This window comes from Lutra lutra, chromosome 18 (assembly GCF_902655055.1).
Source record: "Lutra lutra chromosome 18, mLutLut1.2, whole genome shotgun sequence".
Lineage (NCBI taxonomy): Eukaryota > Metazoa > Chordata > Mammalia > Carnivora > Mustelidae > Lutra > Lutra lutra.
This window is the reverse complement of record NC_062295.1, coordinates 22,324,504-22,336,695: the sequence shown is the minus strand read 5'-3', so window position 1 is coordinate 22,336,695 and position 12,192 is coordinate 22,324,504. Positions and strand designations below refer to the sequence as shown.

At 56.5% G+C, this 12,192-nt stretch overlaps 1 protein-coding gene across 2 annotated transcripts in view; it reads left to right on the top strand.

The window, feature by feature from the left end:
• The window catches only part of XPO6 (exportin 6), a 101,461-nt gene extending 98,419 nt beyond the window's left edge, over positions 1–3,042 (top strand). For both annotated transcript variants that reach the window (XM_047712671.1, XM_047712670.1), the window contains exon 24: positions 2,338–3,042. In XM_047712671.1, the coding sequence (XP_047568627.1) occupies positions 2,338–2,439 (102 nt within the window). In that variant the 3' untranslated portion in view covers positions 2,440–3,042. The remainder of the gene's footprint in view (positions 1–2,337) is intronic.
• Positions 3,043–12,192: the final 9,150 nt, after the last annotated feature.

Sequence of the window (12,192 nt, the reverse complement as noted above, 5' to 3'; positions counted from 1 at the left end):
GAACCTACCCACGGTGTGGGCTTCTGCAGCAAGTGCATTCTTCGTCCCAGCCATCAGTCCCCAGCCCCGGCCCCAGCAGTCCATCTGATTGCCTCTGCTTTGGGCTCCCTGCCCCGCATCGTGCACACAGCCCCCCGGTCACAGTCATTTCCTCCTGGGTCCTGAGCTGCTATAGCCCAGACTTGTAGTCTGGGAAGACTGGTGCTTAGGAGCCACATCTCTGAGTCCCGCCAGGGTTAGGAATGTGACCCTGGGCTCTGCCCAGGCCTCCTGGTTCAGCGGGGCCTCACCTGGGAGGACCCTTGTCGCCCCCTGCTGTCTGCCCAGGGAACGTGGCAGGGAAGTGGGGTGGGGGCTAGGGAGGCGGAGGCCCAGGATATACACGGAGCCATGGTTGCCGGTGCATCTGAGTCCCACGGCGCCCAGCTTCTCCTGTCCCAGGGTGTCCTGTCTGGGCACTCACCCGCCCTCCTCAGCCGTTAGGTCTCTGCACTTGCCTGCTGGACTCTTCCTGGAACTCTTCCCTAGGACGAATCTGTTTCATCCTTCACCGCCTGACGTGTGGCAAAATGAAACCTTTCTCCCCCATCCTTGTGGTGTCCCTGCCTTGCCTTCTGTGCTGCAGTGGCCGGACCGCAGCCCCACTTCGTGTGCAGACGGACACGCTGCTCCTGCTGGAACAGATTCTGCTCGCTCCTTATCTCGTCTGTGATATGCGTCAGCCAGCGTAGTTTTCTCTTAGACTCAGCAGCTCCTGTTTTCCTTTGTCTTGTAATCTTTCTTTCCCCGGGATCTGTCTTGTCTTCTCCTGAGCTTCTGGAAGCTCACTGTAGCTACTTGGGTAGTTTTCCTTCTGCTTCTTGAGGCCAAGTCCTGATACCTAACTCTCACTTTCTAATGATGTCCTTATCAGTCAACTTCTTGATTTAAAGCAGTGGCTTTCAAGTCTAGTTCTGCATCAGCGCACCTGGGGGCCTATTAAATGTACAGAGACATACTCTGTGTTCCCCCCAGGACATTTGGAATTTGGCATTTGGGAGCCACTGATCTAAGAGACACCTCTTTAGTTTGTTTTCTGGAGGACAAAATAAGTAAAAGAACCTGCACCTTCATTCATCTGTTTACGGGTACCTGAAACTGGCTGGCTCTCCGGCCCTGTGGGGGCATTGAGGCTCCAGCCCCTCCCCGCCTTCAGAGGAGCCTTGCTGGGAAGACAGGCAACATTGCCTCCCTGTGGATGACACTGGGCCAAGCACTTCACGTGCCCTGGCTCGTGGAAGCCTCCAGCAGCCTTCCAAGGGGAGGTCCTGTTACTAATCCCATTTCACAGATGAGCGGAGGTTCAGCAAGCTCAGCTGTAGTTGGCGGTTAGAGAACTTGGGAATGCTTGGGCCAGGAAGCGGGACTCCTGGCTGGGGGTTCCGGCTGCGGAGCCGATGAGCTCTGCCCACATGCAGGTGACCCGGGCCCTTGGGGAACGAGGAGCAGAGGGGCTGGCCTCAGCCGTCTGGGGCCTCTTTGACAGAGGCTGGCTTTGAGATGAGTTTGAAGAAGAAGGGAAGTTAGCCAGGGGAAAGATGCTGAGGGGCCCCACCAGCGAGCTTCCAGAAGGTACTCCCGTGGCACCGCCAGCCACATGGGGTCCCACAGGCCCCGTGGCAGTGGCAGGCACCGTTGATGTTACTCCGCATTTGGACCTGCAGTCTGGCCCCCAGTGATCCCAGCCTAAGCATGAGGAGGTGGACCTGGGGTGGTCTTGCTGGATTGGGGGAGACTTGGGGGTTCTAGCTGCAAGGGACCTTCTCCACTGGTGTCTGAGCCCTGTGGGCTCCTGCGGGGGTGTCCCTTCTGATTGGGAGCCCTGGGCGGGGAGGAGTCTATGGACACGGCTTGGCCAGCTGTGGTGATGGAGAGTTGTGCGTTGGTGGACATACCCGTGTTCACGGGCGAGTCCAGTCTGGGTTCCCTTCCCTTCTTACCGTGGAAACTGGGGCAAGTTTTGGAAGCTCTCTGTGCTTCGCTTTCTTCACCCTTCACACGGGGACACTAATGAAACCTGCGTTGCAGGCTCGTGGGGAAGCTGAGTGGCTTAGCACCCGGATGGCCTGGGGCAGGGCCTGGCCTGTGGTGGGCACCCAGGGAGTGTTAGCTTCTGTTCTTTTGCCCCCGTAGGGCCGTTGCTGACACAGGGTGAGTGAATGAGTAGCAGTTCTGACTTCTATAAGGCATTTGCAGACCTCTGTGGCCCACCCCGGGATCGAAGTAGCTGGGGTGGGATTGCTGGGTGATTTGGGGTGTTGGGTGGGGCTGGGCTGCAGCTGTGCCCCTACCTTCCAGGACCTGCCCTCGTTCACCCAGAACGTGCACAGGCTGGTCAACGACCTGCGTTACTACAGACTCTGCAATGACAGCCTGCCCCCCGGCACCGTGAAGCTCTAGGCACGGCCTGCTTGTCGCCAAGGGACACGAGCTCCCACTGCTGCCACCCGCCTCCCCTCCGCCTCTGCCACACATGGCTCCCGGACAGGCCTCGGCCACTCCTTGGATTCTCGCACCCTGAACAGCGCTGCCTGCCCCGTCCCTCTCCACGCTCCTGTCCTGCTGCCCACCCAGCCGAGCTGGCTTCAGGGTGCATCTTAGCACTGGTTGGAGTGCCCAGGGCATCGGGAGCAGGCAGAGGCTCGTGCATCCAGGTGCCAGGGAGACCCCCCATGAATCCTGTGGGCTGGTCTGCGCCATGCCCGCGGACGTCAGCCATGAGGCCAAAACGCCAAGGACTGCTCATGACAGTGCCACCTTCTCACCATTCCACCCCCACCTCCGGCCCGGCCGGCCCCGGAGAGACTTGATGCTGGAACTGTTGGGGCGCTTCTGTCAAGCCTCTCCTGCCCTCCCCTCCGATTGCCTTGAAGTCTCTGCTCTTCGTCAGAGATTTGCAGACTTGTGGGGTTTTTGTTCTTGTTTTCTCATCATTCCATTGTGATACTAAGAAACTAAGAAGCTTAATGAAAAAATAAAATGCTTATGTTGTTGTTATATAAACGCTGGTCAGGGAGCATCTTTCCACTCAGCTCGCCGGGGCCAGTGTGCAGGGGAGGGGCTGTCCTGGTGGGGAGCAGGGCTGTGAGCCACAAGGCCTGCGGCGGGGCCGCGGGAAAGCCCAGCAGAGGAGGGCTGGCTCGCTCCAGGACCCCTAGGCCGCCTCTCCATTAAGCTGTAGGAAGACCTAGGGCCCCGTTTCTTAGAGTCAGAGGGTAGGGACTTGTCTGTACGGTTCCCCTTGAGGTACAGGTGGGCTTGGAGCCAGGTAGGGTCCGCCACCCCTACTCCTCAGGCCTGGGCTCACGCTCATCATCCTAGAGAATGGACACTGCCCGAGACACCCAGCCGGGCATTGGCCGGCGGTGGACCAAAGTCTTGCCGGAGGTCAGCGGCAGCGGGGAGGGCTGGGTGACTGGTGTGCTCAGGAGAGGTCGGGGGCTGGGGAGCACTCAGGGCTCACGGGTGTGTCTTGAGAGCCGGGCCTTGTCGGCCGTGTTCATGTGTGGCAACGGTGCTTGTCCTGAAGTTGCTGGGATGTCGCGTCAGCAGCTCCTCCTGCCTAAAAGTCCCCGTGACCGGACCAACAGGACTAGGCTAGATTCTTTTTTTTTTTTTTTTTTTTTAAGATTTTATTAAGTGAGCTCTACACCCAGCATGGAGCGCTAAGCTACAACACTGAGATCAAGAGTTGCACGCTCCACCAACTGAGCCTGCTGGGCGCCCCTAGACGAGGCTGGGTTGTCATGTGGACCCAGCCCTGGCGGGAAGAGGCTCACTCACCTGCAGTGAGGGTGGCTGCTGGCTTGGTGGTAGAACTGGGGAGGAAGGGAGTTGGGGTCTGATGGCTTGTGCTTCTGAGGCCTTTATTAGCATCAGTGGGGGGAGGGGGCTGGGGGTGGGCAGGGGTACCTGCGCGGTGCGTGTGTGCACGTCAGTCACAGCCTCCCAGCTGCAGCTAGCCCCACTTCAGAGTTCAGAGAGGAGGAAATTGAAACTCCAGTCGCTCTTTTGCAGAAAGGAATTAGCATCCAATTATTCCTGGGCTATAAATACCGCCTCACCTGCCTGTGCGGAAAGGCCCGGGTGTGGCCTACGCCTGAGCTGGTGAAAGGGCTTTTTGAATGCCCGCGGATGGAAGAGGTGAAGAGAGCTGCACCCTTGGATGGAACTCGAGGCAGGACTCTGGGGGGTAGGGGGAAGGCTGCGGGGAATAAGGTGGGCCCAGCGGTTCTGTTCCAAGACTGCTGGGCATGGCCCCAGCTGTGTGGGTTGTAGTGAGCTCCCAGTCCTTGGAGGTGTGCAAGCAGAGGCTGGGTGAGCTGCTCCCCTGGTGGGTTCCCCTCACTCATCCCTCTTGTCTGCAGTGCCCCCTGCCCTCCACCCTGCAGGTTTTAAGGAGTGTGACTGGAATGGGGTATGTTCTCAGGCCTTTGACAAACCCAGAGACTGCATTTGAGGCAGAGGACAGGGAGGCCAGAGATGGATAGCAGGTAGGCTTTAGGTCAGTCCTGACAACACCGAAGTTTTCACTGAAGAGGACACTTGCTCTGCCATCTTTGCGTGCGGGCAGGCCGCCATGATAGTCTGTCCCCGTCAGTGGCATCCACCGGAGGCACAGCCGCTGGCTCTGGGAAGGGGTCTGATGAAACACTTCCAACTTCTAGCATTTTCCTCCACTTGCCTGCCATCGGCCTCACACCATGGAGGGTCAACTTTCTTTTCTGTTGCCTTTTTTCCCCCTCCTAACATATTGTGAAGAATGCAGAAAGCTAAAAAAGTCATCTAATTCTACTGCTCAGAGAAAACCACTGTTAATATTTTGGTGAATTTTCTTTCCCAAATACGTACAAATACATAACAGTTTTGCTCTTTTCCTTTTTTCCTCTGCGAACTCAAGCTCGTGTTGTCTTACAGCCTTTTTTATTCATTATCACGTTGTGACCATTTTTCTAAAACGTGATTTTTAATGGCGGGGGCCGCTCCAGGCGCTCGCTTTGTGTACAGTTTTCCGGATCCCCAGCGGTGCTGCAGTGAGCATCTGTGCCCGTGAACGTCCGTGCTTGTGTCGTGGGTTTCCGCAGGTTCTCCTCCTCCGTGCGAAGGTGACAGCACAGGTGTCCTCAAGGCTTCTGATGGATCCTGCTGGGCCTGATTCCTATGCTGAAGAAGCTAAGTCACAGACTTGAGAGTTGTAAAATGTCTGAGCGGATCAGGTCCACTGAGATCACTTGACCATATCAGCCCCTGCTTTTTGTGGATCTTGGGGACTCTCCTGCCCATTTCCGAGAGTCACCATTTATTCCAGAGTGACATCTCTGCAGGGAGGATGGGACCAGGGTGAGGAAAGGTGTGGTTGGTTCTAGCTGACTCCTGGGCCCTTGACAGGAACCTGATTGACAGCCCTGAATTTAACAAATGTTATTTACGGAATCCCTGCCTAAGCCAGGTGCTGGGTTGCAAGTGAAGGACTCCGAGGCTAATCAGGCAGCTGGTGCCCGCCAGGACTTTGCAGGCCATGGGGAGACAGACAGGTTGTTGCCGAGAGAGATGTGCTAAGTACAGTGATGGGGGTTAGGGGCTGGAAAACAGATGGAGGACCGAGGATCAGGGGGCTTCATCGAGGATGGTGACCACCGAACTCGTCCCTGGAGGGTGTGGAGGAGCTCCCCGGTGGGCAAGCCGGTGAGGACACGGGGTGACGGCCTCTGAAGGCAGGCCAGCAGCCGGGAGCTGCCTGGAGACTTCGCAGATTGCCAAATTGCCGTGAAGCTTTGATGGAGAAATGGTTGGGGAGACCAACAGTTTTGCTTTTCTTTGCATACAAGGATGTCTAGAGTGACAGCAGACACTATCAGCAGCCATCCTGGGCCAGCAGGGCAAACCAGGACTTCCGCTCTCACTCGTCCCGGAAGAGAAGGCATCTGGCTCTGTGGGGCTTGGAGCACCAGCACAGATGGCCGGAGACGAAGGCCCGCCGCCGTGACCAGCCCAGGGACACACAGCTGACAGGCAGCGTCCCATTCTGTGCCTCAAGCACGCAGGAGGATGTGGTCTGGCGGCGCTGGGGCGTCTCCGGGATCCGTTCTGGAGGAAAGCAGAGGTCTTCCCTGACCGCCACCTCGGGAGCTCTCCTGAGCCCACCTTAATTGCCCCTGTGGTAGCCCCCACCTGAATGAAGGCAGGGGGTGGGGCTCAGCCCCCAGTGGGCTCCCCAAAATGTCGAGCACATGAGGGTTTTCCAGATTTACTGTCTTCTGGGTATTTGCTGTCTTCTGGGTGTCTGTTGCGAACTCGCGGCCTTACTTTTCAGGGCTCCTCAGGGAAAAGCACTCGAGTAAACAGCTCTTGAGTGAAGGATTTCAAGGGCTCCCTTTTCCGCTCATCCCTGCGTGCATCATTGGAAACATCTTTAGAAATCCGTGTTAATTCATAGGTTCCAGCCTTGGAGTTGGTGGGGGTGGCGTGGTTCAGGGCACACAGGTCACGCGGCCTCCTGAGTTAGGCCCAAAGCTGGCTCAGAGCCCCAGGGGCCCTGAAGAGCACCAGAAGCGCCTGCTGAGTCCAAGCCAGGTGCCTGCCCGGGGTGGGCTGAGGGTGGGCTGAAAAATTACTTAAGTAAAACACAGGCCAGACGTAGGTGAGCATTTTGGCAATGGGTAGATTTTCTTTTTAAAAATAAGCCTGCGTGTCTCGGTGGGTTGAGCGTCTGACTCTTGATTTCAGCACAGGTCATGATCTCATGGGTTGTGGAATCAAACCCCGCCTCGGGTCCGAGCTCAGCACAGAGTCTGCTTGGGGTTCCCGTTCTCCTCTCCCTCTGCCCCTCCCCAGCTCACATGCAAGCACACTCTCTCTCAAGTAAATAAATCTTTATTAAAATAAAAATAAGCTTCGTTCACCCCCCTTTATTACAGAAATAATACATATTCCTTGGAGATAAACAACATGAAGATCTACAAAGTCATTTAATAATGTCTCAGTGGGTGGCCTTCCAGAACTTTCCTTGCATTTACATACATATGTCCGTACATAACACCTCTTTCTCCCAGTGGGAATAAGATCATGTTACGTGTGTGGCAGCCTCTTTGCACAAAAACACACACCCCTATGGGCGAATCATGTGGGGAGACCCCAGGTCTCCGTGGTTATTTTAGTCTAAGCCACGCCAGGGCGGTTAGGTGGAGGTGGCTGCTGGGACACTGTGGGAGGTTCATCTGGGACCTCGTCTCGCAGACTCACAGTGGTGTCTGGAGCCAGCGGGGGAGCTGAGGCCAGAGACTCATCCAGACGTGAGTCTTCTCCCTGACGTCAAGAGAGAGGACCCCTGGGGCGCCTGGGTGGCTCAGTGGGTTGGGCCGCTGCCTTCGGCTCAGGTCATGATCCCAGGTCCTGGGTTCGAGCCCCACATCGGGCTTTCTGCTCAGCAGGGAGCCTGCTTCCTCCTCTCTCTCTGCCGGCCTCTCTGCTTACTTGTGATTTCTCTCTGTCAAATAAATAAATAAAATCTTAAAAAAAAAAAAATTTAAAAAAAAAAGAGAGAGGACCCCTGTCATTCTTGGAGCCACTGAGGAAGGCACAACCCCCATTTTACAGAGGTGGAGCCCGAGGCCCAGGGCCTCCAGGAGGTCCTTGTACTGCCTCCTCCCCATCCCTACCCGCGTTCCCATGCTGAAGCAGATGACTCCCGAGTTCCCCAGGAGTGGCAGCGACCTTGGTTCCAGCCTCTGAAGGGCACTCAAGAAGGACGAATTCAGACTCCAGGGAAAGATGTGCGGAGCATTTCAATCTTCCCTGCCGAGCCTGCCTGGGGAGCTGCCAGGAGCCCAGAGGAAGCTCTGGGGGCTTTTATTACGTTAATGATCTGTATTGTGGCATTTCCAAAAATGGTTCCCACCTCCTCCATGCTGGAAGAGACAGGAGGAGACAGGCCATCACCGCCTCCCAGACACAGCCAGCTTTGCCCTTTTGCAGGTGCTCCCCCCCCACACCTAGGATTCCCTGCCTTCAGACCAAAAGCTTAGAAATGAGAATATCGAGGTTCAGAGAAGGTGGTGACTTGCCCAAGGCCACACAGCAAGTCACTGGCAAAGCTGGGGTCCGCGTTCAGGTCCATAGGGCTCCAGAGTCTGGAGAATTCCAAATCTTGCTCTGTTCCCTGCCAGAGACACTGTGACTGCTTTGCTTTGTTTTCCTCCTCGTGACAGACCTGAGTGGAGGCACTTTGTGGGTGGTGCCTGAGCTGTGGGAAGAACAGGGAGCTGAGAGCTCAGAGTCGGGGTCCCCGTGCATCCTGGATTCATGGTGCCTGCCCGTCCCAACCCCGTCCCTTTCTGGGCCCTGTTTGTCTGGAGATGTGGTGGGGAGTCAAGCCAGCGGGTGTGAGGAGGGGACCTGCTTCCTGGCGCACGGTACGGCAGGTCTCCATAGCCAGGGGTCCTGCTCCTCTGTCCTCCATGTCCTGGGGGCTTTGAGAGCTGTTTGCAGAATTAGGTTTGCCCGTGATCCAGATGGGGCTGCACATCCGGGAGGCCCTGGGCACTCTGGCCCCAGGAGGGCAAGGTTCCTTGGGGTTTCTACATGGCTGGGGATTGTGGACTCCAGGGCCGGCTGTGTAGGTTCCCCTTGCTGTGACCATGCACCTCGACCCACCCTCAGTTCAAGGACGCATGTCATTTATGGTCCGGTCTTGCTGATCACCGGACATTTGCTGATGGTCTTCACTGTGACGGGTGCCAGGTCAAGGGTTAGATGTGAAGCATGGATAACACAGGAGTCCCGTCCTTCAGAAAGCGGGGGTGGGGGGTCCTATTGTGTGCCCCATGGCTTTACTTGGATATGCGTGTGTGAGTGCACACACACACATGCTAGGCGGTGGACAGAATGTACTGTGTGTGCTCTGATCGGAGTCAGAGGGGCACAGAATGTACCTCCTTCTATAACTTATCTCCTCGTGCTCTGGAAAACGGGTGGCAGGAAAAATGTGTTTTGAAAAAATGTGCGGATTTAACAGAACCCGTTCTTTCCAGATTTAAAACAGGCTCTTCCGGATAAAATGTTCAGTTAAAGTTCAAACTCTAGACAGGCTTGGTGCAAATTCCAAAAGGCTCTCTTCCTCCGAGCAGGTGCAGCACTGTACAAGGAGAGTGGAGGGTGGGCACGATTTCAGCTGGTACCTCTCCCCTCAGCCAGGCCTTCTTGGACAGTGAACAACTTGCATGGCTGTCCATGGCGAATTTGTCAAACTTCCATCAAAACTGTCTTGTCTCAAAAGGTATCCCTTCCCCTTCATCCCTCCTCTTTCCAAGGTGGCTTTAAGGGGGCTGGTGCAGCTCATGTGTCTATGGGGTTGCAGGAGGGACCTCTGGCCCTTATTTTAGACTTTAGACCCTCAGTAGATAGGGCTGCTTGAATATCCAGAATGGACTCGATTCCGGATCCAAGGCTCCGTGAGTCTATAAGCCATGCTCCCATCTGTAATATCTGGCCTTTCCCAGTCTCCCACAGGATGCAGCAGGTGGATATTAGTGAAAGCTGTTGCTGGCCCCTGCAGACCCCACTGTCCCTGTCAGCAGACCAGAGGTTCAGAGCCAGCGGCCTTGAGGCCTCAGTGTTGTTTGTAGTGGGTGTGAGCAGCCCCCCTGCCTTCCCAGTCCCCCAGTCTGGGCGTGGGTGCTGCAGCCGCTCCCCTCTACCCAGGTGGCCTGTTGCTCTGGGCAGCACAGGGGTCCCCCTACTCATGAGCCTCGGCTCTCCTCTCCCATCATGGGAACTGGCCCCCTCCCCAACCCCCTGCTCTGGCTCGGGTGACTCAGCGGCCTCCCTCTGGTCCTCCTGGGCCCCAGGGGTTTAGGGTTTTCCCTCCTGTCAACCACCCCATCCTCTGTGGTCAGTCCTTGCTCTGGCAGCTTGGATGTGACAACAGGTGAAGGTCATGGGGGTGGTGGCCGCTGGTCCTCTCACCATGTGGTCTGTCTGCCGTCCCTCTCTCCCATCCCCCAGTTTCCTTCAGCCTCCCAGGGGCTGAGTTTGGGGGGTCAGTCTTGGACTCATGCGCTTGAGGGGGACAGGAGCTTCCTGGCCGGCCACTCATACTGGCGAGAACTAAGGGAATCCACTTCTGTAGGGAAAGGTGCTTTGATGCCTTATGTCTGCGCTCACTCAGGCGACTTGATGAGGACATCCGGCTGCCCGGGGAGTCCTTAATCAGGCCTGGAGCTCTTCCACTAGGGGCCACACTCCAACCGCCAGTCAGCCCTACCGTCTGCCTCTGAAGTCTTGATGTCCTTCCCCGCACACTCTCGGCCTCCTGCTCTGAGAAGCGGCTTGCCTCGTTCCCAGCTTGCACATCTGATAAAAGGGGGGTTGGGACGCAAGTATCGCCATCTACACTGGAGGTAGGGGGTGGGGATGGACTCCCGACTTGAGAATTTCCCCCAGACACAAAGCCTATTTCAAAGGCAGTGGGTACCTGCAAGGTGACCTGTGCCCACTAGGGGGCCACACAGGTATTTCTGGATCCCTGGGCCTCTTCCAGCCAGACCTGCCTCCCAGACACTCCCCTCCCTGAGGAGGGCCAGCGGAGCAAGCCGGCAGGCCTGGGCCTTCCAGGGCTGTGTGGGTGTGTGGGGGGGTGGCCCCCTCCCTCTGTCTTCCTCTCCCAGTCCCGACCTCTCTGGAAGCACCTGGAGAGGTAGGTGTCTGAGGGCTTGGCTGTGGGAGTCAGGGTCTCTCTGACCTCACCGAGGAGGCAAGAGTCAGATGCGGGCAGATCTGGGGTTCTGGGTTCAAGTTCCCATGTTTCTGCGTCCTCACTGCAGGGTCATGCCCTAAATGTTGGAAAAAGCGTAATGCCACTCCCACCGCTAAGTAATTCCAAATAGAAGCAGTTCTAAGTCAGTTAGACCAGTCAGCTAGTAAAACTGAGGTTGCAGTGGGGACAGGGAAACAAAACCAATACTAAAGTCCGAGAGTTAGATTTGCTATTTCTCAAGTGGAACTATTTCCCTTGTAGGCAGGCTGATCTCTTGGGCAGCTAAGCGCACGTCCGTCAGCCCAGCTGTGTGACCTCGGGCAAATCACTTAGGCTCTCTGGTGCTGGGCCCTCATTTACAGAGCAGCCTTAGGACGCGTTCCTCCCAGGGGATCTTGAAGGGCCACGGGAGATGACAGAAGCATTCCGCTTCGGACTCGGGGCACAGTCGTTGCTCAATAAACAGGGGTCCTCTGGGCTGTCGGGGGCCTCGTGATGGCTGGTCAGCAGCAGATGGGGTAAAAGCCAGGGGGTTAACATTTCTTGAGCACCTACTGAGTGCTGTGTTGGGGCATTTAACTCATTGGAGTTTAATGAAATGGTTTCATTTCTTTAAAATGGGAGACAGCATAGCTATAGACTCAGAATTCCAGGCTTCTTGATTCCTGTTGAATGGCCTTGAGCACGTTCCTGAGACAACTTCTGCTATCCTCTGAGGACCATGGACAAAGAAAGGGGATATCCCCTTTGTCCCTCCAGGTCAGTGCAAAGGTCCTGAGGCCTTCAGATTGAGATCAACTAGGGTCCTGGACCCCTGCAATGGACCTCCCACCTTCAAAAGTCACTGGGCCAGAAATGCCACTGATGTCCAGTTTCCGAAGGGCTCCCCCAAATTCCAGCAACCAAGCCCTGAGCAGTAGATCACCATTGCCCTGGTACTTCACCCGCTTTGTCTTGTGGTTTGCCACTCTTCCACTAAAGAGGAGGAATTTCTTTCCCACCCCTTGACTCTGGGTTTGGCCCTGTGACTTGGGCTTAGAGGGTAAGTGAAAGTGACGGTGGTCATTTCTGAGCCCGGACCTTCAGAGACTCCCTGTTTGTGTCCCCGTCTGCCATTGTCAGGAAGAGTCAGCGGGGACAGCCCCACTGGTCCCAGGAGGGGGTGGAGGACACGTGGGGAAGAGCCGAGGCCAGCCTAGCTCGCCAACACCAGCCAGCTGCAGAGCCCTGAGCTGGACGGCCGAACCCAGCCCGGATCCACTCCAGACAGGCAAGCAGGTAGAGCTGAGAGCAGGATGCCAGCCGCAACCCCGCCGCCCCGCCCCCCACCTCCACCTCTCCCCGCACACATGAGTGGGCCCCCGGGGAGATCGGCAGAGCTCTCCAGCCAGCTCATTCTA